Source organism: Lissotriton vulgaris, chromosome 2_1, assembly GCF_964263255.1.
Source record: "Lissotriton vulgaris chromosome 2_1, aLisVul1.2, whole genome shotgun sequence".
Lineage (NCBI taxonomy): Eukaryota > Metazoa > Chordata > Amphibia > Caudata > Salamandridae > Lissotriton > Lissotriton vulgaris.
This window is the reverse complement of record NC_141687.1, coordinates 1,756,067,657-1,756,095,628: the sequence shown is the minus strand read 5'-3', so window position 1 is coordinate 1,756,095,628 and position 27,972 is coordinate 1,756,067,657. Positions and strand designations below refer to the sequence as shown.

General features: G+C 46.5%; 1 protein-coding gene across 2 annotated transcripts in view; it reads left to right on the top strand.

Annotated features, from left to right (window-relative positions):
- PHRF1 (PHD and ring finger domains 1) overlaps nucleotides 1–27,972 on the top strand; it is a 557,508-nt gene that overhangs the window by 187,961 nt on the left and 341,575 nt on the right. For both annotated transcript variants that reach the window (XM_086957804.1, XM_086957803.1), the window contains exon 7: nucleotides 17,710–17,804. In XM_086957804.1, coding sequence (XP_086813930.1) covers nucleotides 17,710–17,804 — 95 coding nt within the window. The remainder of the gene's footprint in view (nucleotides 1–17,709; nucleotides 17,805–27,972) is intronic.

Here is a 27,972-nt window from a genome sequence, read left to right as displayed (position 1 = left end):
ATTCAGACACTCTGTTCATCACCACCCCCTTTTGTTATTGAAAGAGCGGCAAGTAACCATGACGTGCAACTACATGCTGACCCTGTGGAGGAAGACTTTCCGGTCGACACCTTTTCCACTTCAGAAAGAACAGTCAAGACCCTGCCCATGCTAAAAGGGGTCCTTAAGCATGCTGGTGAAATTTGTAAGGAAACCACCAGGGCCAAGGTATTAAACCTAAGAATTGAAAAGAAATATAGACCGGCCCCTGTGGACCCTACTTATATAAGAGGACAGTTGCCATTGGACTCATTAGTTGTTTCTAATGCACATAAGAGGGCAAACTCCCAGACTCCAGGTGATGCTCCTCCTCCTGACACAGAGTCGAAAGTACTGGAAACTTCAGGAAAAAGGGTGGCAGCGCAGGCAGCTAACATCTGGCACATTGCCAACACTCAGGCATTCTTAGCCAGATATGAAAGGTCCCATTATGATACCCTTGAGATACTGTTGCAACACCTACCAGATCAGTACTAGGAGGGTGCAGAACTACTAATCCAAGAAGGAAAGCTTATAACCAATGCTTCCATCAAGTGCGCACTAGACGCAGCTGACACTGCAGTCAGGGCCATTAACACTAGCGTCATGTTAAGGAGTCATGCCTGGTTAAGAATCTCGGGATTCCAGCCAGAAATACAAACTTCTATCCTCAATCAGCCAGTTAACCCGGACTACTTATTTTGACCTGAGGTTGACACCACCCTTGAAAAAATAAAAAAAGACACCGAGACTGCAAAGTCTATGGGGGCTCTGAAGTCCCAGCAGTTTCGGGGTGGTTCCTTTCGTCGCTCCACTACTAGAGGACCTTCAAGAGGCCAATCCACACAGCAGACACAGTACAATAAAGGAGGTACACAATCCACCTACAATAAAAACAACAGGGGTGGATATCGTGGAAACAACATCAAGGGCAGAGGAAGAGGAAAGAACAATTCCAGATACTCTGTCAATAACAAACAGTGATGCCCTGTCACTGCCCCCGACCACTTAACACCTGTCGGGGGAGACTACAACAGTTCCTGCCGGTCTGGTAACCCATCACCACAGACAGGTGGGTGAGAGCCATTGTCCAGTACGGGTATTGTCTGGAATTAATATCCACTCCACCCAACATACCCCCAAGACACCGTCCTCTGTCCGCAGAGCATTTACACTTATTGCAGCAGGAGGTCGTCAGTATGCTGCAAAAAGGAGCCATAGAGCTCGTGCCTGTAGAAGACCAAGGCTCAGGGGTGTACTCTCTGTATTTCTTAATACCCAAAAAGACGGGTCTCTCAGACCTATACTAGACCTCAGGCCTCTGAACAGTTGCATTCTGTCAGAGCATTTTCATATGCTCACCTTACAGCAGGTTCTGCCGTTACTCAGTCAGGGAGACTTCCTCGCAACACTGGATCTAAAAGATGCGTATTTCCATATACCCATACACCCATCACACAGACGGTATCTCAGGTTCACTATTCAGAATCAACATTATCAGTTCAAAGTCCTTCCTTTCGGAGTAACTACTGCACCCAGGGTATTCACAAAGTGCCTAGCGACAGTAGCAGCACACCTACGAAGACAGCACATACATGTCTACCCTTATCTGGACGACTGGCTTATTCAAGCAAAGACGGCCCAGCAGTGTGCCAGCCACATGTCCCACACCATTCATCTTCTTCACAATCTGGGATTCTGGCTGAATTATCCAAAGTCGCATCTTCAACCCGCCAACGTACGACAGTACCTGGGCGCGACAATAAACACTCTGGCAGCCAAAGCTCAGCCAAATTCAGCGAGGATAAACAGCATGCAATTGCTGATAAAAAAAAATCAGACCTCAACACTCGCTTCCAGCAAAAGTGTTCATGTAGTTGATAGGCATGATGGCCTCCTGCATCTTCATAGTCCTGCATGCGAGACTACATATGCGTCCACTTCAGGAGTGCTTGGCACGTCAGTGGAATCAGGCTCAAGGACGATTAAAAGACCTAGTGTTGGTGAGCGGTTGGGCGTTCAACTCTCTGCATTGGTGGAACCCACAAACCCTTTGCAAGGGCTGATTGTTCCAGTAGCCTGTGCCACAGATTATACGGACGACGGACGCATCTCTCCAGGGATGGGGAGCTCATGTACTCCACTACACAGTGCAGGGACTATGGACAGCACAGCAGAAGAAAATGCACATCAACCTTCTGGAACTGATGGCAATCTTCATGGCGATGAAAGCTTTCAAGGTACACTTGTGCAACAAGGCTGTGTTGATCCGGACGGACAACATGTCTGCCATGTACTACATACAGAAGCAGGGAGGAACACACTCTCCACAGTTGTCTCATCTGGCTCAGAGCATGTGGAAGTGGGCCATTCAGAGGAACTTCTTCCTCATGGCGGAACACCTCCGAGGCAAGGACAAGCAGATGGCGGATCTGCTCAGCAGACACAGCCACCAGACGTGGGCACGCCAGCCATGGTACACCGCGTTTCTAGAACTATCCGTGGTACCGCATCAAAGGCTGCACCTCACACCCAGGCTTTTGACGCAGAGCCATGGCGACATTCAGCATCCAGATCCGCAACAGCTTAACCTGGCGATCTGGCTCCTGAAGTCTTAGAATTTGGCTACCTCAACTTGCCAATCAACAACACCAGTCCTAGTTCTCGTGGCAATATTTACTTATTGGTCTGTAAACATCAGTGATAGACATTCGTCACCCGGGGGATCCCTTCAATCTTAAGATAATCCAAATGTTTCAGTCTATTGCCTCTTTAAAAAAACAACCTCTCTGATCTATACATGTAGGACAGCACAAACAAAAAATGTGTGAAAAGCGAGATGGCACCTCACGGGCGCACCACCAATGGGACCCCTGGCTGGTACTCACCAGGTTGGCCCTGTTCTCATCATTGGTGCCATCAAGCTATAACGTAAACGTGTCTCAAACCCCAAAATAAAAAAGGACAGTGGATGGTGCAGTGAACACAACTTATATGTGACACAACTGACAACATTACACATTAAACATATAAGTCACTGTGCAGCTAGGACAATCAATGTTACTCTCGTTCCTTTCTTTGTTGCAAACAGTAAACACATATACAATAAAAAAGGAGAGTGTGAATACTACCTATCGATTCACATCCTACTTACAGCCGACATGTTTCATTGCCTTGGTTTATATCAGGCAATTTCTTCAGGGCAACTCACTTTAAATGCCACTGCAAGAGACACTGATTCTCGAATGCTGTAATACAAACAAACATATATGTGGTCACCTGGTGTCCTCCCCTATATTCTGCACATCAAGCTCTATGTAATGTCAAACAGCCATGCTGTATTGGTAAATTTCAATATTACCCTTCAAGCAGTTTTGCCTCTCATACCAGACAGGTGGACATTAAAATCTGTAATCCAGCCCCCATAGGTGAGCGTGATCCTTTCTCCCCTTAGTGAAATTACTAAAAGGAAAAACCGGAACAAACTCAGTTATCTTGGTCTCGGAGCCGTCTCCTACCTTGTAAAATTTTGACCGTCTAAGACAAAGTGGATTAAATGTTACCAGTGGAAGAGTAAAGGTCGGCGTCCTCTCGGCACTCGAACGCTGCCCGAGTGCAGCCCTGTTCTTTTACCGGCATCAGTGCCGATTTTCGAGTGCTGTGATTGGTCCGCGGGGTCAGGTGACTCCCGCGGCGCCCGGCTGCCGGTTTTCAGAGGGTGCAACAGGTCCGGGGGGTAAGGAAACTGCAGCGGCCATTTGTAAATGGACCTCTAGCCCTTGTAATTGTTTAAATAGTGAAGCGATGTCTGTATAATCCTGCAATGTACACAAGTTTCTTAAATATACAATGCAAGTGCAGGATTTTTAAACAAAATATCCGAAAATCACGCATATTTTCGGTGTTAGGAGGATGATAATCGCCTGGACCTAAGAGTTATTTTGAGTATTTACATAAAAATCATAGTATCTACTGATGGTAGAGACTGATTGTTTACAGGCTATTCCCAGGAGTGTTAGTGAAGTGACGACCAATTTAGGACAGTGTCTGGTCACAGTGTGACATGGTCATATTAGAGCGGTTGCCATGTTGATGTAGCACTACCAATGCTATATTACTCAGAGTTAAAATTATGAGTACCAAAGCTTATTCATCTCGGTTTAGGTGCGAGATCCATAGGACACAGGACTCGTGCTATGTTATTCACTTCTGTTGACATATTCCAGAGGTAAAAATACCCTGGCTCGGTCTACAAAGAGAAGATGTTATTTATATCTCAATCCTTAATGTACTTAATCAAAGTTTATAGATGTAACAATTTTATATGTACCCTCAATAAATGTTAATTGAAAAAGGCAATCAGAAGTAGTTATTTCAGATGGAGAGGTACCATGTGTTAAGGGGACAGTAGACTACTGCGCTCAGCAACAGCCACTCAGATAATTTTACGTAACTTGTTCCACTCCAGGAGTTCATTCAGCCCTTTCTGTTCACTTTGCTCTTGATCTATCCAGCGTGCCTCCTTAGTAATTAAGTGTCTTTCCACAGACTGAACATCGCCCATCACTCTCTCCAACACTACCCACGTAAAAGTGTGTTTATTGCGGTGGCAATGTTGCACTAATTTGGTAGTCAGTTTTCCAATCCTTATTGTGCTGACATGCTCTTGAATGCGGAGTTTGATCTTCCGTGTGGTGAGTCCGATGTACTCCAACCCACATTCACATCTTAGTCTATACACCACGTTGGTAGTGTTGCAGTTACTGAAGTGATTCAGTGACCAAGTTTTTCCAGATTGAAGAGTCACGGTTGTGTTTTTTTTTGTCAAGGGACACACTGAACAACTCCCACATGGGAAGTGTCCTTTAGGGATGGTGGTGTTCTCTGCTTCTGGTCGTCCGATACTTCTGGTATGAACCAGTTTGTCTTTCAGATTACTTGCTCTTCGGAAGGCAAAACGAGGTGGGGGCATCTTGAAATCCGCTGTTGATAGTAGGGACCAATGTTTCCTAATAGACTGGCGGATCTTTGTGGCCATGGGATCATAGGTCATGACCACAGGTAGACAGTCTGACTTCTCCTTGGCTCGTGTCTCTAACAAAACCGCTCTGGGTGTATTTAGGGCTCTCTTTTGAGCTTGTTGGACTACTCTCCGAGGGTAATCGCGGGCTTCCAATTTCAAACTCAGAACTTCTGCTTGTTCCTTGTATAGTTCAGTGGATGAGCAATTTCGCCTGTACCTCAGAAATTGTCCCACAGGGAGATTGTCTCTTAATGCTCTCGGATGGTATGACCGGTACGATAGCAGTGAATTTCTATTGGTGGGCTTTTGATGCACACTTGTTCGAAAGCCCCCTCAAAATGCCTCGATATCTAGATCAAGATAAACTGCGTTTGTGTGATGATATTTCCAGGTGAAGCGGAGACTCATGTCTTGGGTATTTAGCCAATTTAAAAATTGGACCAGGGTTGCTTCTTCTCCTGTCCATAGGAGGAGCACATCATCAATATATCTCCTCCAGAGGCGCATATGGCCTCTGAAGGGATTGTTGTCAGATTGATGTGCTCCTCCTATGGACAGGAGAAGAAGCAACCCTGGTCCAATTTTTAAATTGGCTTAATACCCAAGACATGAGTCTCCGCTTCACCTGGAAATATCATCACACAAACGCAGTTTATCTTGATCTAGATATCGAGGCATTTGGAGGGGGCTTTCGAACAAGTGTGCATCAAAAGCCCACCGATAGAAATTCACTGCTATCGTACCGGTCATACCATCCGAGAGCATTAAGAGACAATCTCCCTGTGGGACAATTTCTGAGGTACAGGCGAAATTGCTCATCCACTGAACTATACAAGGAACAAGCAGAAGTTCTGAGTTTGAAATTGGAAGCCCGCGATTACCCTCGGAGAGTAGTCAAACAAGCTCAAAAGAGAGCCCTAAATACACCCAGAGCGGTTTTGTTAGAGACACGAGCCAAGGAGAAGTCAGACTGTCTACCTGTGGTCATGACCTATGATCCCATGGCCACAAAGATCCGCCAGTCTATTAGGAAACACTGGTGCCTACTATCAACAGCGGATTTCAAGATGCCCCCACCTCGTTTTGCCTTCCGAAGAGCAAGTAATCTGAAAGACAAACTGGTTCATACCAGAAGTATCGGACGACCAGAAGCAGAGAACACTACCATCCCTAAAGGACACTTCCCATGTGGGAGTTGTTCAGTGTGTCCCTTGACAAAAAAATCCACAACCGTGACTCTTCAATCTGGAAAAACTTAGTCACTGAATCACTTCAGTAACTGCAACACTACCAACGTGGTGTATAGACTAAGATGTGAATGTGGGTTGGAGTACATCGGACTCACCACACGGAAGATCAAACTCCGCATTCAAGAGCATGTCAGCACAATAAGGATTGGAAAACTGACTACCAAATTAGTGCAACATTGCCACCGCAATAAACACACTTTTACGTGGGTAGTGTTGGAGAGAGTGATGGGCGATGTTCAGTCTGTGGAAAGACGCTTAATTACTAAGGAGGCACGCTGGATATATCAAGAGCAAAGTGAACAGAAAGGGCTGAATGAACTCCTGGAGTGGAACAAGTTACGTTAAATTATCTGAGTGGCTGTTTCTGAGCGCAGTAGTCTACTGTCCCCTTAACACATGGTACCTCTCCATCTGAAATAACTACTTCTGATTGCCTTTTTCAATTAACATTTATTGAGGGTACATATAAAATTGTTACATCTATAAACTTTGATTAAGTACATTAAGGATTGAGTTATAAATAACATCTTCTCTTTGTAGACCGAGCCAGGGTATTTTTACCTCTGGAATATGTCAACAGAAGTGAATAACATAGCACGAGTCCTGTGTCCTATGGATCTCGCACCTAAACCGAGATGAATAAGCTTTGGTACTCATAATTTTAACTCTGAGTAATATAGCATTGGTAGTGCTACATCAACATGGCAACCGCTCTAATATGACCATGTCACACTGTGACCAGACACTGTCCTAAATTGGTCGTCACTTCACTAACACTCCTGGGAATAGCCTGTAAACAATCAGTCTCTACCATCAGTAGATACCATGATTTTTATGTAAATACTCAAAATAACTCGTAGGTCCAGGCGATTATCATCCTTCTAACACCGAAAATATGCGTGATTTTCGGACATTTTGTTTAAAAATCCCGCACTTGCATTGTATATTTAAGAAACTTGTGTACATTGCAGGATTATACAGACATCGCTTCACTATTTAAACAATTACAAGGGCTAGAGGTCCATTTACAAATGGCTGCGGCAGTTTCCTTACCCCCCGGACCTGTTGCACCCTCTGAAAACCGGCAGCCGGGCATCGCGGGAGTCACCTGACCCCGCGGACCAATCAGAGCACTTGAAAATCGGCAGCCGGGCGCCGCGGGAGTCACCTGACCCCGCGGACCAATCACAGCACTCGAAAATCAGCACTGATGCCGGTAAAAGAACAGGGCTGCACTCGGGCAGCGTTCGAGTGCCGAGAGGACGCCGACCTTTACTCTTCCACCGGTAACATTTAATCCACTTTGGCTTAGACGGTCAAAATTTTACAAGGTAGGAGACGGCTCCGAGACCAAGATAACTGAGTTTGTTCCGGTTTTTCCTTTTAGTAATTTCACTAAGGGGAGAAAGGATCACGCTCACCTATGGGGCTGGATTCCAGATTTTAATGTCCTCCTGTCTGGTATGAGAGGCAAAACTGCTTGAAGGGTAATATTGACATTTACCAATACAGCATGGCTGTTTGACATTATATAGAGCTTGATGTGCAGAATATAGGGGAGGACACCAGGTGACCACATATATGTTTGTTTGTATTACAGCATTCGACAATCAGTGTCTCTTGCAGTGGCATTTAAAGTGAGTTGCCCTGAAGAAATTGCCTGATAGAAACCAAGGCAATGAAACATGTCGGCTGTAAGTAGGGTGTGAATCGATAGGTAGTATTCACACTCTCCTTTTTTATTGTATATGTGTTTACTGTTTGCAACAAAGAAAGGAACGAGAGTAAAGTTGATTGTCCTAGTTGCACAGTGACTTATATGTTTAATGTTTAATGTTGTCAGTTGTGTCACATATAAGTTGTGTTCACTGCACCATCCACTGTCCTTTTTTATTTTGGGGTTTGAGACACGTTTGTTATAGCTTGATGGCACCAATGATGAGAACAGGGCCAACCTGGTGAGTACCAGCCAGGGGTCCCATTGGTGGTGCGCCCGTGAGGTGCCATCTCGCTTTTCACACATTTTTTGTTTGTGCTGTCCTACATGTATAGATCAGAGAGGTTGTTTTTTTAAAGAGGCAATAGACTCAAACATTTGGATTATCTTAAGATTGAAGGGATCCCCCGGGTGACGAATGTCTATCACTGATGTTTACAGACCAATAAGTAAATATTGCCACGAGAACTAGGACTGGTGTTGTTGATTGGCTTACAGAGTGGAGGGCGTCCTAGTTCTGTTTGTCTTTCCCTCTAGAATCCTATTTTGTAGTACCTCAACTTGCCGCCAGAATGCATGAACATCATCAAGGAGGCAAGAAGACCCACAACCAGAGCATGTTATGCGGCTAAATGGAAGAGGTTTGTCGTATATTGTAACAATAAGGACATCAACCCACTGGATGCGTCTATTCAAAACATTATCTGTTGTCTGTTGCACTTATACAGATGTAATGTGGCGTACTGTTCAATTCGTATACATTTCTCCGCAATAGCAGCTTATCTTCAAAACAGGCAGCACCTCTCACTATTCAGAGTGCCTGCCATTAAAGCTTTTTTGGAAGGACTCAAAAGAGTGATCCCTCCCAGACACCCACCTTCGCCTGTATGGAACCTGAATGTGGTCCTCACCAGACTGATGGGACCACCTTTTGAACCTCTACACTCTTGTGAGATTCAATTTCTTACCTGGAAAGTTGCTTTCCTAGTAGCCATTACCTCACTAAGAAGAGTTAGTGAACTCCAGGCACTAACCATTCAAGAGCCATTCATACAGGTCCACGCACATAGTTTGATTTGATTTGATTTGGACTTATAGAGCGCATGGCTGCCCTGGAGCGTCCCAGCGCTGATCCTAATCTGAACCTGATGAACTCAAGCGAGAGGCAGAGTTAGAGGATGGTAGGGAAGAGAAAGGTTTTGAGTGCTCTTCTAAATTTCAGGTGACCCGGTTCCATTCGGAGTTCTCTAGGAAGGGCATTCCATTTGTTTGACACATTCAGTGAGAACCGGCGGCCTCCAGTTCGTGCCTTCCTTACTCTAGGAACAATGGCCAGATTTTCTCTGTCTGAGCGAAGGGCCCTGGCCGACTTGTAAGGTCGGATCAGTCCTTTGATGGCTGGAGGGCCTTTGCCCTGCAGAGTTTTATGGGCGATGCAGAGTGACTTAAAAGTGATCCGCTCTTGGATGGGGAGCCAGTGCAGGGCTTTCAGCAATGGTTTGGCTGAGGCCCGTCTCGGCGCCCCCATCAGCAGCCTGGCTGCGGCGTTCTGGGCTCGCTGAAGAGTATTAATAGTGGCACGGGGGGCTGCGAGGAAAAGGGAATTGCCATAATCCAGTTTAGACAGGATCAGACCCTGGATTAGCAGTTTTCTGGATTGAAACGGAAGGAGGGGGAGGACCTTCCGGGCTGCTCGTAACAGACCGAAGCAGCCTCCAACCACCTTCTGCGCATGGGTCTTGAAGGTAAGTTGGGGTTCAACCAGATCCCTAGGCTTTTGATTTGCTGCTTGGGGGGAGGAAGATCTCCCATACAAGCGGGCCACATCTCAGGGGGCAGAGAGGTGAATTGATTGCCTAAGACCATGATCTCAGTCTTAGATCCATTTAGCTTGAGTTTCGAGCTAGACATCCAGGAGGAAATGGCTGTGAGACAATCCGGGAGGTCGACCGGGCGGCCCCCGTGTTGTGTCAACGAGACAACAAGCTGGGTGTCGTCTGCGTAGCTAATGGCTTTGATCCCGAATGGGGCTACTATCTTCTCTAACGGGGCCATGTAGACATTAAACAGTGTGGGGCTGAGGGAGGAGCCCTGCGGCACCCCACACTGGAGAGGGAAGGCCTTAGACATGGACCCGTTTTCCCAGATCCTGAAGGATCTCTCCTCCAGGTAAGACTGCAACCAATTGAGGGCTGATCCTGTAATGCCCAGCAGGGCCAAACGTTGGGCCAGGACTGCATGATCTACAGTATCGAATGCAGCGCTTAGATCCAGGAGGATCAGAGCTACTGATCCCCCTGAATCCAAGATGCATCTTACCTCTTCAGTCACCGCCAGAAGGGCGGTGTCTGTGCCCTGACCCGGGCGAAAGCCAGTCTGAGAATCACTGAGGAGGTGATTAGACTCTAAGTACTCTGAAATCTGCTTGTTCACCACTTTTTCGGCCACTTTGCTCAATCCAGGTAGAAGCGAGATTGGGCGAAAGTTGGCCAAATCAGAGGTGTCTAAACCCGGTTTCTTTAAAAGCGTTTTGACTCTGGCCTGTTTCCAGCTCGGGGGCACTATGCCCGAGGATAGTGACGTATTGAGTAGCTCAGTGGCTACAGGGGCAATGGTGTTCAGAGTTTGTTTTAAAATGTGCATCGGGACTGGGTCTGAGGGAGAGCCGCTTTTAATAGTGGAAAAGATGTTACAAAAATCTTCCTTGGATATAAGACTGAAAGCCTCAAATTGAGGGCAGGCAGGGTCAGGAGAAGGGATCTCGATGGGTCCAGTGGCAGAGGATCGAGGAAGGCTGTCTAGGATTTTCCGAATTTTGGTGTCAAAGAATTCTGCTAACTGATTGCATTTCAGTACCGGGTCATTATGGACCAGAGTGGGGGCTGGGACTTTAAGGAGCTGGTTAACAATTTTAAATGTTTCTCTGGCAGAGTTAGAGGAAAGACGAATTTTTTCTTCAAAAAAGGCAGCTTTGGATTTTTGCCATGCTAATTTGTAGAGTTTTAGGGCAGCTTTATATGTAGCTTTGTTAGTAGGTGCCCAGTCTTTCCGCCATGCGCGCTCCGCTCTCTTACAAACTTTTCTGAGTTCTCTTAGTTCAGTCGAGAACCAGGGGGATTTAAAAGTATTGCTCTTTTTAGTGCAAAATTTAAGAGGCAGAACCGAATCCAGGGACTTGGTGAGCCAGTCTTGAAAATTTGTATCTGCCTGTAGGATGTCGGATTCTGCAGGGGGTGTCGATTGTTCGAGAGCAGTTGTCAAATTCTCTACTGACAGCCTTGGCCATGGCCTTTGAAGTGTGCGAGGGCAGGAGACTTTGGTTTTATCATGGTAAAATTCCCATGAAAAAGGTACTAAGAAATGGTCTGACCATAATAGGGGCAGCGGGGGTTTGGCTGCGAGCTGGGGGATGTTGGAGAAGATCGGATCCAGCAAATGACATTTGTTGTGGGTGGCTTCCTTATTTGCCAGTTCCAGGTCAAAGGAATTGAGGTTGGTAATCAATTCAACAGCAGAATTATCCTTGGGGTCGTCGAAATGTAAATTCAAATCGCCCAAGATCAGAAAATTCGGGGCTTGAGCGGCAGCTGATAAGGTAATTTCTAGAAGGGAATCAGGGAAGTGTTTTAGGCTCCCCGGGGGTCTATAGATAAGGAGACCTGACAGGGAGTGAGTGGGTGAAAGCTGAATGTTAAAGCTGGCGCTTTCAGCATCTGAGATTCCACCCTCCTGCAGTCTGCAGGTTAGAGACTCCCGGTGGATTATGGCGAGTCCCCCCCCCCCTTGCCTTTATCCCTGTTCAAACATTGAATATTAAAACCACTGGGTAGCGCAGAGACAATATCAAAGTCTGAATGAGGGGTTAACCATGTCTCCGTCAGGAAGAGCAGGTCGATGTTGCTATCTTCTAACAGCAGGTTGATCTCGACCGCATGCTTCGGCAGCGATCTGCAGTTAAGAAGTGCCATCTGCACTATACTACCCGCCTTCTTACCATCCGTCTCCCCGCTGATGGGGACCGGACAGGCAGGGCATCGGCAGAAAGGGAGGCTTGAGCCGACCCGAAGAGGACATCCAGGGTTGCTAGTGAGTCGTATTGATAGAAGTTCCTCCCTAGAGAGCCTTGTGGGTCTAAGGGGGGACACGGGCATAGTGGCTGGCCCTAGGCCCGTTCTGGCCCGGACGGGCCCAGACGGGCTTGCCTCTGGCGCGCCTCCGGCGCGCCCGCCGCGCCCGCCCGCTGCGCGGACGGAAAACAGACGTCATTAGGTAACGCCCGGGCTGTGATTCGCCCGACCGCTAGAGCGCTGACCGTGCTATTTCTCGTGCAATGGCGGCCAAAGTCGTCGCCCTTTGCAAGCCTGTAATTCCACCGAAAAGGCCCTAAAATCGGCCCCCGGTGTGTGACAATAAGGTGTGAGTAAGCGCCCGGCTGTCCCAGACAGCGTGAGAGCAAGGAACAATTTAAAACGTAGTTTCGTTTGCCAACACAATTTTTAGATCCTAAGTGCGATAGTGCTTTTTTTAAAAAAGATTAAAACCAGAGGGGAATACCTAACTCCCGGCTTCCGCCTCAGGAGCGCTTAATGTTCACTAAGTGCAAAATAGCAAGAAGAATCCCTGGCAAGTCAGCTGCTCTTATACGCCCGGGCTGTGATTCGCCCGACCGCTAGAGCGCTGACCGTGCTATTTCTCGTGCCATGGCGGCCAAAGTCGTCGCCCTTTGCAAGCCTGTAATTCCACCGAAAAGGCCCTAAAATCGGCCCCCGGTGTGTGACAATAAGGTGTGAGTAAGCGCCCGGCTGTCCCAGACAGCGTGAGAGCAAGGAATAATTTAAAACGTAGTTTCGTTTGCCAACACAATTTTTAGATCCAAAGTGCGATAGTGCTTTTTTTAAAAAAGATTAAAACCAGAGGGGAATACCTAACTCCCGGCTTCCGCCTCAGGAGCGCTTAATGTTCACTAAGTGCAAAATAGCAGTAGTTGTACTACGCACCAACCCTACGTTCATGCCTAAGGTGATCTCGCAGTTCCACATGAACCAAACCATAGAACTGCCTGTTTTCTATCCTAATCCAGAAAATGTCGCAGAGAGATCTCTACACACATTAGACGTCAAAAGAGCTCTTATGTACTATATAGAAGAACAAAGGATTTCAGGAAAACAAAACAACTGTTTGTTGCCTTTTCTCCACAGCATAAAGGCAACCCCATTTCCAAAGCAGGAATAGCCAGATGGATAGTTAAGTGTTTACAGATTTGCTACGCAAAGGCTAAACGCACACTAACCATTCCTCCAAGAGCACACTCCACACGTAAGTTAGGAGCATCCTTGGCTTTCCTGGGGAATATTCCTTTAGGAGAGATATGTAAGGCAGCCACATGGTCCACTACACATACATTTACGAAACACTACTGCGTATTTGTGCATTCAAGACAGCAGGCAGCTGTAGGACAGGCTGTTCTCAAAACTCTTTTTCAGACTGCTGCAGCTGGCACGGGCAGCCGCCGCCAACAGGAGTGACTGCTATATAATCTATGCACAGATATGAATTCAGCAGCCCACATGCCTCGAACCGAATATGCTACTTACCAGTATGCATCTGTTCTTGGCATGTAGGGCTGCTGACATTCATATCGCCCACCCTCCTCCCCGGCGCCTGTAGCAGCTGTAGCATTCAGAATTACTATGTAGCATGGACATCACTCACTGTATCACACTCCATCTCTGCCACAATGGCGAAAAACAATCTGAGGATGGAGAGGATGCCCATGCGCACTGTAGTCCAGGGGAGGAGCCACCTATCTCGTGATACTTCGAAGACTCTCCCAGGACAACAATGTGCAATCATCCGGACCCAACACTAGGCGGCGATCTATGCACAGATATGAATGTCAGCAGCCCTACATGCCAAGAACAGATGCATACTGGTAAGTAGCATATTCGTTATTATGGACTACGCCACAATTACGAATGATCAAGATTTCATCAATGCTAAACTTCGGAGAGGTCGTTCAGACTGTTCTACAGATATCAAAGTGAGTGTGCACATTGCAAAAACTGTGCATTGTCTTTGACAGTTATCTTTAACTATCTGTCAAAGAATGTGAGAGAATCAGACTAATGTCTACAAGTGGGAAAATTGAACTTGCCTGCATCAAAAAGTTGACACCTATACCTGTGCAACTTAAATTCTGGTCATCAATATTAAACAAGAAGAACTTGGAGATGTTAACTCGCTAAAACATTGCTGATGCTTCAGTGAACACTGAATTTCCAATCATTGCAAGTGGAATGATTGTCAATGATGAGGTAGTGCCTGCAGAGAGAGATTCAAAAGGTACAGGCCATATTGTTTATGAATTTAACAGTAGTTTAGAGGAAGCTGACCTTCATGTTGTGCTATATGTTGAGTGGACTGTTTGAAATGGCTCCAATCTTGTCACATATATTATGATTATGCTACCTAGATTTGTTACAATCTCCAAAGGCCAGGGATTGTCAGAGTTATGGATAAATATCGGAACAGGCGAGACAAGACACCTAATCCGCTTCGTAATCTGTACAAGAAACTTGACCCAGAGATGCCCAGTCTTCTTATCAAGGCACATATTTTTACGGGTGCTGACACAGAGTAAAATTTGAACAAAGCTTGGAGCTCTAACCGTTGAACCTGTGAAGTTTTGAAACGTATTTGCTGGTACAGAAGAAGAATGTGACTTTAAAGACATAGAAAAATACCTTGTGGGTGTGTGGAAAAATGAGTTTTGACTGTCACACATTTGATGATCTTCGGTACAGTGAGTTCAAGAGAGCGGTCCTGCTAAGTGACCTTCCAATGACGTCATATTCTGTGCATGGACTCGTATCATGCATATGTAGAGAAAGATCTGTGTGAATTTGGTTGGCAAGATATTGATTGGGTGCTAAAACATGAAATTTGTAAAGCCTGTACCCTGAGAATTTACACATATGTGTACTTGCAAAACCTGTGCTACAAAAAGATTTATCTGTAGATATGCTCTTCTCAAATGTGCAACATTCTGCAAATGCATCACTAACGTTTGCCCAAATAAAGTGAATTTGAAAAATGAGTCTAAAAAAGGAACAATAAATGTTTGTTTTTCATATTCCGATTATAAACATTGTTTGATGTATACATAAAAGGATTGAAAAAACATTATTTGTTTAATTTCTATATATGTCTATTCTTCCTCTATGATAGCCGCCATTATGGAAAATGGCGGGTTGCTCTGAGGAGTTTTCTATCTCTATATGACTAGTTGACTGCAAAAATCTAAGTTTTGATTCCAAACCCCATTGTATTTCATATAGGTCAAATATTCATTTATATAAGCAGAACGATGCAAACATTAGATTACTTCCACTCTGCACACCTGCCATCTGTGCTGCAAATTCTGCTCTTTCATACACACAATGCAGAAAATTGGAATGCTCAAAATGCACAGGCTCCACACAGATCTGAGAGGTGCCCATATACCTGAACGGGATAGGATCCGTTATAGTCAAAAACAAAAAAGTCCTCCTCGTGTCACTTATTCTAACAATGTATTCAACTAATTGAAGTCTTGCACTCACTCAAATACACATTGAACCCTATTATATGTAAAAATGTCTCATTTTTTGGAATATAAAAAGTATAAAGTGATGCTATATTGAAACGATACATATATTCCTCTGTTCATCACAAATAGACTTTCTTTATACATAAAATTTGATATATATATATAGAGCATCAAAATTAATAACACAATTAATAAATGTCAATAGATAATTTTACCCTAGAAGAGCCCCACTCGAAATCAAGAGATTTGGGCATCCTTGCCTTCTTTATGAAGCCTCCACTCAACACTGTTCGACATGCTCACGTTTTCTACTACACATTCAGTTCGTCTGTGGGTGCGGGCCCAGTTAATTAGAAGATCCCTTGTGCGGACTGTCGGCGTTAACTGTGAAAACAGATGCAATAAGAACAATTGATGGACAGAATGCAGAACAATGACATACATTCACCCCAGTACAGTGTTCTGGGCCTAAATCAATCGTTTTTTTGATCATCATGCCATTCCAGTTTGTACCCAGCCATATGCAAATCAGTCTTGGGAACAGTCCAGCCCGAGCTGCCAGGCCAGGTCCTCCCATCAACTGGAAACAAGCCTCCTAGGACCGGTTTCGGGCTTTCAGCCGTCATCAGCCAGGACAGCTTGACTCCAGTGGAATGGAGAGCACAGGACCCACGTCTGGGCATACCCGTTTCACTCGGGGTGACAAATGCAAAATCACCCCAATACGGTGAAAACCGAGCATGGACAAGCTTACAGCCTCTAGTGCCTCTTTCTGTCATAGAAATGGAGGCAAGTTGGACACCGCTTACAGTCCAGGTGGTTGGCTACAGCTGCATTGGTTCCGCCTACCGCTGCTGAGTTCTGGGGCATGCAGAGAATGCTGGGCTGTAGCAGCAGACAGAATATTGGAGACCAAGCTGGCGCAAATGCGGCCATCTTAGTCTCTGTTCAGTCCCACTTTCTTATTTTTAAATTAATGAAGTACCTTTGATGTTTGTAAATATTCTCACCTTCTGGCAGTTAGACATTACAGTTATTTGTTAATTCATGGATTGGCTCCTGCACCTTCAAATGGCTCTTCCGGCCTTTTCTTTTCTAATGCCATTCATGAACATTTACTCTGGGTTTGTACAACTATTGTCACCTTCTGAAGGCATACCGTTATTGAAATAATCTTCAGGTCTGTCAGGTGAGCTTTCAAGCAATTATCTTCAAGCACTGCTGCTCTGTTATTAGCTTTAGGACTGATACCCTGTTTTACTGGAGGGCATAGTAATTTAGCTTGATGCAGCTTGGGATTCGCTTATGCCATCCTTTCGTTTCCCTGTTTGCAATAGTTTGAAATACTGGTGATGTAGAAGCTTTGCTCATTATATGTAAAATGTCTTTTGTGTCATGTTCTCTAAACTGTGATCGAAAGGAAGATCTAAATTCTATTGAAGGGAAGATAGGCTGATAAAACATTGAAGATCAAAAGAAGAGTTTATGAATTAAAAATACATTGAGGAAGCTGACAGTAAACATGTAGGTGCTTTAGACCCTTGTGCTGTTACTCCTTCCCTAACCATTCATTATGCCTTGCTTTCTAAAACTCAATAAAAAAAGAAAGAACAATTGCAGTATTGAATGTGCATCTTCCACCTTTCTTTGAAGATGGGTTGAAAGGCAATTCACAACAATTTCCAGCCTATTTTGCAGTTCTTTTCTGAGGGCCAATGCATGCTGTTTTATTTTTAAAAAATGTGGTAGAGGTCAGTTAGTACAATGGATGAGGTAGCATGTTCTCTTATTCATCATCACCTCCAGTGTAAAGTTAGGTCTTCTGAAGAAGTCATGATGTCTTTTCCCAAGTTTGGCGGGTTTGGGTTCAAAGTTCGTGACCTTACTGTGTGTGTGTATATTATGGCCCAAATCTGCTTGTCTTCAGTGAGCAATGTCCAAATGAAACAAAAGCCTTAATTGCAGGAGAATGACTTTTGAACTATCGATATAATATATGCGTTTGCTAGAACACATGCCTCAAAGTTTACAAACATCACGGTTAACATGTTTTTCTTTTCAATAACAGTATAACTAATTTTGATCTCGCATTGCTTTCTCCTTCTTTCATTAGATATCATATGGAATGCCTTAATCCTCCTCTGAGTGCTGTCCCCGTAGATGAGTGGTTTTGTCCAGAATGCGCAGTCACTAACCCACCTGCTGATGGTAAATTCTACTTTTCTTTAATTGTCACACTTCTTATAGTCTTGCTTTTAATGTGGTTAGAGGAGGGAAACTAGACTGTTCCACTAATCTAGGTGTCCAGTTCACTCTGTTTAGATTGTGACACTTTTTTCTTCCAGTAGCACGATTGTTGTAGGTTTTAGCTTTGCATGTAAACACAAGTTAATTGCCTTCGTAATGCCAAAGTCAAAGTCAAAAGTCAAGTCAAAAAATTTATTTGTGTTGGTACTCAACAGAGGACCACAATAAAATTTTACATTTCATATACGAAAAATGCTGCACAATTAGTACAAAGATAAAAATTCTTTTAAAAATTTATACAAGTTGTAACAAATAAATTCATTCAAAGGTTGTCCACATATGTCCAAAAGTTCTCTCCCCCTAGTGATTCTGCAAGAGCGAAATATTGGATTAAGATATCTAGTACGAGCTAGGGTTACTTTATGGTTAGGACACACAAGCAGCAAATGTTCTATACTTTGATCACCACCTGTGCACAAGGTACACATAGGAGATCCTCCTGGGAGCCATCTGGAAGTAAATACTAGGACAGGTAGAATGCCCAACCGATACATTGTGATTGCTCTTCTTACTCCATGTGGCAGGGTAAACCCAATATAAGTTTGGTCTGCTTATATTCGAGCTTTTCCACAAATGGCTTATAAATAGACAATTTGTTGCAGTGTGAGCAGTCCAGGTCGTAGCTCAGTTTAGGGGTGAAAGTTTTTAAGAACAATTTTAGTTGCGCTGGAGTCCAAAAGCTCAACATTTCAATATCAATGTGTGCCAGCCGAAATGCCATAGCCAAATTTTCCAAAAACACTTGTTTTTTCGGCTCTACACAAAAAGTCTCTTTTTTCAAGGCAGACCTTAGAGTATTCTCTTTTGCATGTATCAGATTGTAGGCCCATCTTATTACGTTGGCGATAGCTATTGCGTAAGAGCTTACGACTGATAATTCTAGTCTCAGCGCCTGCACAGGTACAGCATCGGAAACTTTCATAATCCTTCGAAGAATTTTCCCCTCTTTTTGATCCATGAAAGCCCATTGCTTTATGGGAATGTATTCTGTCGCATAAGTTAACACAGGAGGTATTTTTACTCTATATGTCCCCAACAGTGCAGAAAGATGTCTATTCCCTGTTGCACTGTATAGTTTCAAAAGAGCAGAGACATGAATATCAGCTTTCCTTTGCAGGTTAGTTACCTGGGTTGTATTCGTTAGATTTTTGGAGAGAATCCTCCCGAGATAAGGATAATTAACTACTTCTTCTAACTTTTCTTCCCCGATCTTCCAGGTGTACTTGGCGCTACGTTTTCTTTCTGAGAAAGCTATCACTTTGGTTTTTTTTATATTAGGTATGAGGTAATTTTCTTTTGAATATTGAAACAAAATGTCCAATGATGTCTGCAGTCCGAAAGGAGTTAGATCTAATAATACTATATCGTCAGCGTATAGTAATGAGATTACACTTTGCTGGGCAATCTTTGGCGGTAGATTAGAACCAGTTTGCAATCGGTTAGGCAGATCACTTAAGTAGAGTGAAAAAAGGAGCGGGGCTAGAAGGCACCCTTGTTTTAAACCGTTCTCCGTTGAAATTCTTTTTGTAAGTCCTTTTTCTCCCCCCATCTGGACTTGGCACCAGGTAGTAGTATGAAGGTTTATTATTGCTTGCAACAGTTGTTCTTGTATTCCAAGCCCCCTAAGTTTTTTCCATAGGGTAGGTCGATCGACCCGATCGAATGCCGTTGAGTAATCTATAAATGCGGCATAGACTACCTGGGATTTCAGGGTAATATATTTATCCAGTATTTGGGTGTCTTTCATAGATTCACATGCCTGAATCATTCCCCGTCGCCGAGACGGGAGCCTCCGGTACATAAAAAAGTAATGTCCTAAGGACATACATAGAGAATATAGGCCGAAGGGCCTCCCCTTTGGGGCCTTTCCACGTCCTTATGTAAAAAGGACCGAACTCTCATCGTTAGCCAATCAGCTCCGACCTCCCTCTAGAACCTTCCCGGGAGGAGCCTCAGTCCCTCAGATTTTTCTACCGCACGTTGTGCTAGGGAGTCTCCAACCTGAGCTCTTCAGGTTTTCCAAAATTCGAAGTCTCAAACTTCGCCGAAATTCACTTTGTCAAAAAGGATTTACCCTATCATCGACTACATGTCGGAACCTACTAAGAAAGCTTCGTCCATGGCGGACTCACAGAAGAAAGCCCTTCTAAGGGCCTGTTCCTCCTGCGGCAAGCAGCGGATTCAAGCGGAGGACAAGCACGACCTGTGCTTATATTGCCTGTACCCTGACCACGTCACTGACAAGTGTAGGGTGTGTAGAGCCTTCCCAAAGAAGACGGTTAAGGAAAGGGAAAGTCGCCTTCGCGAATGGCTCGACAGGCTTAAGGTCCGAGACACTCTGGAATCTTCCGAGGGTAGTGTCTCCGCGACCTCCAAAGTCTCCAAGAAGAGACCCAGGGTGCAGTCCCCTGGTGAGACAGACACTCCTCCTAAGAAGGCGAAGAAGCCTTCGGAGGCACGCTCCACCACCTCCTCCGTGTCTGTTAAGGATGGCCAGAGGTTCAAGAAGCCCGCTCCATCTACTAAACGGACCACCTCGGTCACGACCACTGCGTCGACCACTACGGCCTCATCGCCCTCCGCGACGGCCACGACGACCACCACAGCGTCCTCAGGAGCACCGGTCTCCTCGACCATTCCTCTGAAACCTTCATCTAATACGAAAGCGGCCTCTTCGTCACCTAAGAGGTCTAAATCTACAGGTACGCCTTCGCAAAAAACACATCATACCGAAGGCTCGTCACCTAAGACATCGACGTCAAGTTCGTCTCCTAAAACGTCGAAGTCAAGTTCAAAGAGCACACCTTCGACAAAGATATCTCAAGTCCAAGGCCCTGCCATCAGTAAGCCGGCCAAACCCTTATCCCCGCAAAATTTGATGCCATTGACCCTGACGGAGGTGCCCAAATCACCAACACACACGGCAGGGGCGCCATCTTCACGCACGTCGCCGGAAGAGACCCCGGCGCCATCTTGGAAAGAATCGAGATTGGTCGAAGTCTCTATTCACTCGATTCCAACGCCCTCGGTTCGCCCAACGGTGGACTTAGCACCCGAGCAGGAACAGGACACCCTCCAGAGTGAGGAGTCCGACGAAGAATAGGAGGTTCACGAAGAACACCAGGACGTCCACGGGATCCGGGACGAAGTTATGTATCAAGGCAGCTCCCTGAACGTCGACACGGTGAACACCCCGATGATCTGTTTGCCACTGTCTCTGGTCAACGATTTGAAATCCCTGGTGCAGGACTATAAACAACGGTTCCCGGACGCAGACAGCGGTGCCCGGGTACCGGTCACCCAAGCGCAACCGTCGGCCTCGCACCCTTCCGCTCCCCAGACCCGTCCTCGGAACCAACTCCGACCGCAAACCCAGGCGGAAGACTCATCGGAAAGCGAGGAGGATGAGACGGACTTAGAGGAAGGCGAAGTGCAAGACGTCGCCTCGGACCACAGAGACGAAGATGCCGATGCTGCGTCATCACACCATTCGTCTACCCCGGCATCCCCACGACCGCGCCACTCTGAAGCGGCGGACGTGGGAGGTTTCCACAAACTGGTGGACAGAGCGGCAAAGAGGTTTCACATGGCAGTGGAATCCGCGGAAACGGAATGCTTCCTCCATGATTTCAAGGAGCACACCCAGAAATCGGCCAAGTCTATTCCTCTTATAGACTTTCTGTGGGAACAGGGCAAGAAGCTGATGCTCACGCCTGCTTCGGTGCCTGCGGTGGTTCCGCGCCTAGACAAAAAATATAAGGCCCCGAACTCCGCACCGGCCTGCCTGACCGGCCACCCCAAACCGGACTCGGTTGTCACCCAGGCGGCCCAAAAACAATCCCGCAACCCCTCCTCGCCGCTGTCTGCGCCCCCGGACAAGGAAGGACGGAAGCTGGACACCATAGGCAAGAGGTTCTCCACCACATCCGCCATGTCCATCAAGGTGGCAAATTCCATCGCCCTCCTTGGCCGCTACAACCGCCAGCTATGGGAAGACATAGCTCTCTACCTCCAAGGCCTGCCGGCCACAGTCCAGGACGAGGTGAAAGCTCTGCTAGCAGAAGGACAAAACTCCGCGGCAGAAATTATCGACTGCGCCATCGACGCAGCCATGACGGGGTTCCGCCAGTTGGCCGGGGCTGCCGTGCTCCGCCGCCAAGGCTGGCTCAAAGCGACGTCTTTTCGGCAGGAGGTCCAATCTAAGGTGCTGGATATGCCGTTCGATGGTCAATTCCTCTTTGGGGAGAAGATAGACGAGGCACTCCAGGCCATCAAAAAGGACACCGACACGGCAAGGGCTCTAGGCTCCCTCCAGTCCCGGAACCAATCCTTTCGAGGGGGCCGCTCCAGAGGTCAGTACTCCTACAGAGGTTCCTACCAAAACCGGTCGTCCTATTCCTACGGCAACAGGAACCAGCCCCAGCAAAAACAACAGTCCCGACAGTCATCCTATGGGAGATCGTCCTTCAGAGGCAAATCCGCCAAGAAGGGCACTGGCGGCCGCCAGTGACCATTTACTCCAGCCAGTCCCACCACCGTCTCAATCCTTTCGAATTGGGGGAAAACTGACCCACTTCCTCCACAATTGGCAAAAAATCACTACGGATCGGTGGGTACTACAAATAATTCAATTTGGACATTCCCTCGAACTGGTCAACGCCCCTCCCAACACCCCTCCGCTGAAGCGTGCTCACAAACACCTGCACCTCCTTCTCCAGGAAGTCTCCGCCATGTTGGTCAAAGGAGCCATCGAACGAGTCCCAAAGTCCCAGAAGGGGAAGGGTTTTTATTCCCACTTCTTCCTGGTCCAACAGAAAGGGGACAAGTGGAGGCCGATCTTAGACCTCCGGGCGCTCAACGCCTTCCTGAGGAGTCAATCCTTCCGGATGGTCACACTCCAGGAGATCCTGGGAGCACTGGAGAGAGGAGACTCGATGGTCTCCCTGGACTTACAGGACGCCTACTACCATATCCCCATCCTCGTCAGGCACAGGAAATACCTACGGTTCGAAATAGCGGGCAGACATTACCAGTTCAAGGTCTTACCGTTTGGCCTCAAATCTGCCCCACGTATCTTCACGAAGTGCTTGGCGCCAGTGGCAGCCTTCCTGCGACAAAGGGGTCACCAGGTGTTCCCCTACCTGGACGACTGGCTGGTGAAGGCTCCTTCCCCGGAGGACACGTTGGCTTCCTTCAACGCCTGCAGCGCTCTTTTCCAACAGCTGGGTCTGACGATCAACCTCAAAAAATCATGCACTACTCCATCGACGAGGATCACCTTCCTAGGAGCGACCCTGGACACGGAGCACGCGAAGGCTTTCCCCTCAGAGGACAGGATCAGCAAAATACTGTCTCTGGCCGCGGCGGTGGCCAAGAAGCCTCGCCTCAAGGTCCGGACGTTCACGTCCTTGCTAGGGATGATGTCTTCATGCATTCTCCTCGTACCGCACTGCAGGCTCCGCATGCGCCCCCTGCAGGAGGCGCTGGCGAGACAATGGAAACAGTGTTCCGGCTCATTCGACGACATCGTCACGATCACACCGGCCATCATAAAGGCCCTTCTGTGGTGGAGAAACAGGACACACCTGACGGCCGGCTTGCGGTTCCTCCTGCCGCCGGCACCACTGGTCATCACGACCGATGCCTCGCTGGAAGGTTGGGGCGCAGTGCTGCTGGACCTTCGAGTCAGCGGCAAATGGGACGCCCAGGAGAAACAACTTCACATCAACCTCCTGGAACTGAGAGCAGTGTATCTAGCCCTACAGGCCTTCCTGCCACGTATCGGCACTTCCCCTGTGCTCGTCAAAACAGACAACACCACGACGATGCACTACCTGAACAAACAAGGGGGAACGCGATCTCTCTCTCTCTCACGAGAATCGCAAAAAATCTGGAACTGGTTGGTGGCGCACGGCCTCTCCCTCAAAGCGGAGTACGTGCCAGGGAAGGACAACACCATCGCGGACGCCCTCAGCAGGCAGGCCTCTCTCTCCCACGAATGGGAACTCAACGGCGACACGGTGGCCCACGTCTTCTCACAATGGGGCACCCCGAGGATCGATCTCTTCGCGACGGCAGGGAACGCCAAATGCCGCAGCTACGCAAGCTGGCATCCCCAACGGGGGTCGCTGGGAAATGCTTTTTCCATCGGCTGGTCCAGCGTGTTTGCGTACGCTTTTCCTCCGTTCCCGATGATACCGAGGCTCCTCCGGAAGATGAGGACGGAACCGTGCACGCTGATACTGATTGCTCCGTACTGGCCGAGACAACATTGGTTCTCGGATCTACTTCGCCTGTCCATCAGGCCCCCGATTCACCTGCGACAACACCCGAACCTCTTGACAATGTCCGGAGGCCAAGTACACCACCCGAACCTCCGTTCGCTCAACTTATCGGCCTGGCTCCTGAGCACCGTGAGTTCGGAGACCTAGATATACCGCAGGACTGCAGGGCGGTACTAGCCAAAGCGAGGGCGGGCAGCACGACCAAGACCTACTCGCTGAAGTGGAAGAGGTTCTGCGTGTGGTGTTCGGAACACGACCTACACCCCCTCCGGGTCACCCCAGTACAGCTGCTTCCGTACCTCCTACACCTGGCTCAATCGGGGCTGGCTCACGCCTCCATTAAGGTTCATCTGGCTGCAATTTCTAGGTTCACCAGGACTCCATCGGGACCCTCCCTCTGGTCCAGTCGACTGGTAAAACAATTTCTGAAGGGGCTCTACAGATCCTTTCCGAGGCCTCGGAAAGTCCCTCCTACCTGGCAGTTGAACTTGGTGCTCAACCAACTAATGAAACACCCATTCGAGCCCATACACCGGGCCTCGCTCAAACATCTTTCCTGGAAAACGGCTCTCCTGCTAGCCCTGACGTCAGCCAGACGGGTCAGCGAACTTCAGGCGCTGTCCATTCAGGAACCATATCTCCAATTCAGGCCCGACCGAGTGGTACTCCGGCCCAACCCTAAATTCATTCCTAAAGTGCCGTCAGACTTTCATCTGAACGAACCAATTGTCCTCAAGTCGTTCTTTGCGGACCCTTCCACAGCAGCGGAAAGGGCGCTGCATTCCTTGGACCTTAAAAGGTGTCTCAAATTCTACTTGGACAGGACCAAAGACGTCAGGAAGTCTTCTCAACTCTTTGTAGCCTACAGCAACCCGCGCATGGGGTTGCCCTTGACAAAACAGAGCATCTCACGCTGGATTTCTTCAGCAATTGCTTTCTGCCATGATCAGGCCGGACGGCCTTTGACGGACCGAGTGGCTGCCCACTCGACCAGAGCGATGTCTACGTCAGCGGCGCTCTTCGCTGGAGTGACGATCCTGGACATCTGCCGAGCGGCGACATGGAAGTCCCCGCATACCTTTTCCAAGCACTACTGCCTGGACATCGAACTGCAGAAGGACGCTGCAGTGGGACAAGCGGTGCTGCGCCATCTCTTCCAATAAGGTGAGCCTTACCTCGTCCCGCCATCCAGGTATGCACATTCTTCATGGTTTTCTCTGCTATATGCATGACTGTATATTACCATGTTTCTCTCATGTATGCACATTCTTCATGGTTTTCTCTGCTAGATGCATGACTGTATATTGCCATGTTTCTCTCATGTTGTCTGTAATTTATGCAGGCCTGCTACATCTGAGAATGTGCTTCACCACTATGCATGTATAACTGCTGGCTACTCTGATTCAGGCATGTGAATCTATGAAAGACACCCAAATACTGGATAAGAAATGCGTTACTTACCTGTAACAGCAGTTATCCAGTATTGGTGTCTTTCATAGATTCACATGCAACCCTCCCGCCTCCCCGGTAAGGACTCACGTACCTCTATGTCTACATTGCGACACCCTAGCTGGGTGCGTACGAAAATCTGAGGGACTGAGGCTCCTCCCGGGAAGGTTCTAGAGGGAGGTCGGAGCTGATTGGCTAACGATGAGAGTTCGGTCCTTTTTACATAAGGACGTGGAAAGGCCCCAAAGGGGAGGCCCTTCGGCCTATATTCTCTATGTATGTCCTTAGGACATTACTTTTTTATGTACCGGAGGCTCCCGTCTCGGCGACGGGGAATGATTCAGGCATGTGAATCTATGAAAGACACCAATACTGGATAACTGCTGTTACAGGTAAGTAACGCATTTCTTATCAAAGATTACCTGAATTACTGCTATGTTATCCGTAACCGAATGCTTAGGCCTAAAGCCCGCTTGACACATGGGTATCAATCCTGACGTAAAGGCCCATTCTTTCAAGCGATCTAACACCTCTGCCGCGAACACTTTGCCGACTGCATCCATGAGCGCGATCTGTCTATAGTTTCCAGCTTGGGTTCTGCTTCCCTTTTTATGAATTGGGATAATTATGCTCCCCTGCCAGGATTTTGGAATTTGTCCAGTCTCAAAGATGTAATTAAAGAGAGGGCATAATAATTTGCTCCATTCTTTCGGTGCAACTTGTAGCGCCTTTATCGGGATTTCATCTGGACCAGATGCGCCTGTAGATCTTGCTTTACGTATATTGTATTCCACCGAAATGATTGTAGTTTGTATTAGAAAACTCTCGGCATTTTCATATTTCAAATCTTTGCTGCTTACTTCGAGTTTTGTTGGGTTTGCTTTATAGAGATCTGAGAGATATAGTTCCCAATCATTCGGGGGAACCGGGATCGATTGTAGATTTTTCTTTGTGCCTGTTATTTTCGCGATTAAGGACCAGTATTTACGTTGATTATATGTTTTTGCAGCGGTCTGAATTTCCACCCAATTATGATCCTCAATAGCCCTTCTTTCCTTTTGGTTCTCCCGCCTCAGTTGGTTCTTTAATCTGTTTATTTCTTTCTTAACGTTTACTGAAGATTTCATATATTGGGCACGGATGAGTTTGTTTAACTGTTTTTTTATCTCGGAGTTCTTGTGGGAATATCCATTTTTTCCCTCCTTCTTTTTAATTTTGCTTTTAGCTCCTGGTGAAATCATACTTTGGATAAGTTTCTTAAAATCCTTAATTATTGTTTCAAAATTTTCTATAGGATTTTTAGAGAATCTTTGTTCCAAAAGTTTAGAGTGATCAATTTTTATCATGATTTTTTCAATGGTCGAAGAATTCCAATAGATACGTCTCCGTACACTTTCCATTAATACAGAACTTTCGATATAAATCATATGGCTAGGTTCGGAATTTTTAGGTATCCAATTAGTTGTCAATTGCATAATTGCGTGATCACTCTCCATACAAAATTGGTTGGATAATAACAAAACAGTATCGAACAAGTCCTTGCTGCTTATGATGTAGTCTATAATGGATGGAGACCCATTGCCTTGCCTGGTAAACTTTGCAGGAGTATCTCCCTCAATTGCTCCATTCAGTAGTAATCCATTGAGATTTATTATTGCCGATAATAACAATCTACCTCTTTTGTTGGTTGCTAGACCTTCAGGGAATTGTGGGATTATGATGTCTTGACCTACTTCTGCATACAAACTTGCCCACCTATTGATTTCAGAATCGGAGATTTTACTGTTAAAATCCCCCGCTATTAAAAAGGATGAATCGGAATGGATCTCCATGATGTGCGAGATCGTTTCTATAATATCCAGAAAGGTGATGTCATTTTCATTCCCGGGAGGAGCATAGACATTAAATATTAAGATTGCCTGTAATAGAGCAGTGTTGTGTTTTTTTACAGATATCTGAATGCACTGCAAGTTGTTAGATTTTGTGTCTATTATTTCTTGATCCCACAAATAATCTTCTCTTAGCAGTATAGCTAATCCTCCTTTTGCGTGACCTCGGTTAATTGACAGTGCTAAATTTTCATATACAAAGTACCCTTTAGGTGTGAAAGATACAGTATCCCATGTTTCTTGTAGAAGCAATATGTCTGGGAGGTTTCTCATAACCAAGGACAATTTGTTTGCGGTTCTGCCAGCGATATTCCACGATATTATCCTTAGTCCCGTGCTAAACAGAATGTTGACCAAGGTTAGAAATTTTATTGCTATTTAGAATCTCGGAGACCCAAGCCCAGGACTCAGTAGTTGTATGCTCTTCAGACTTCTTATCAGTTTTAC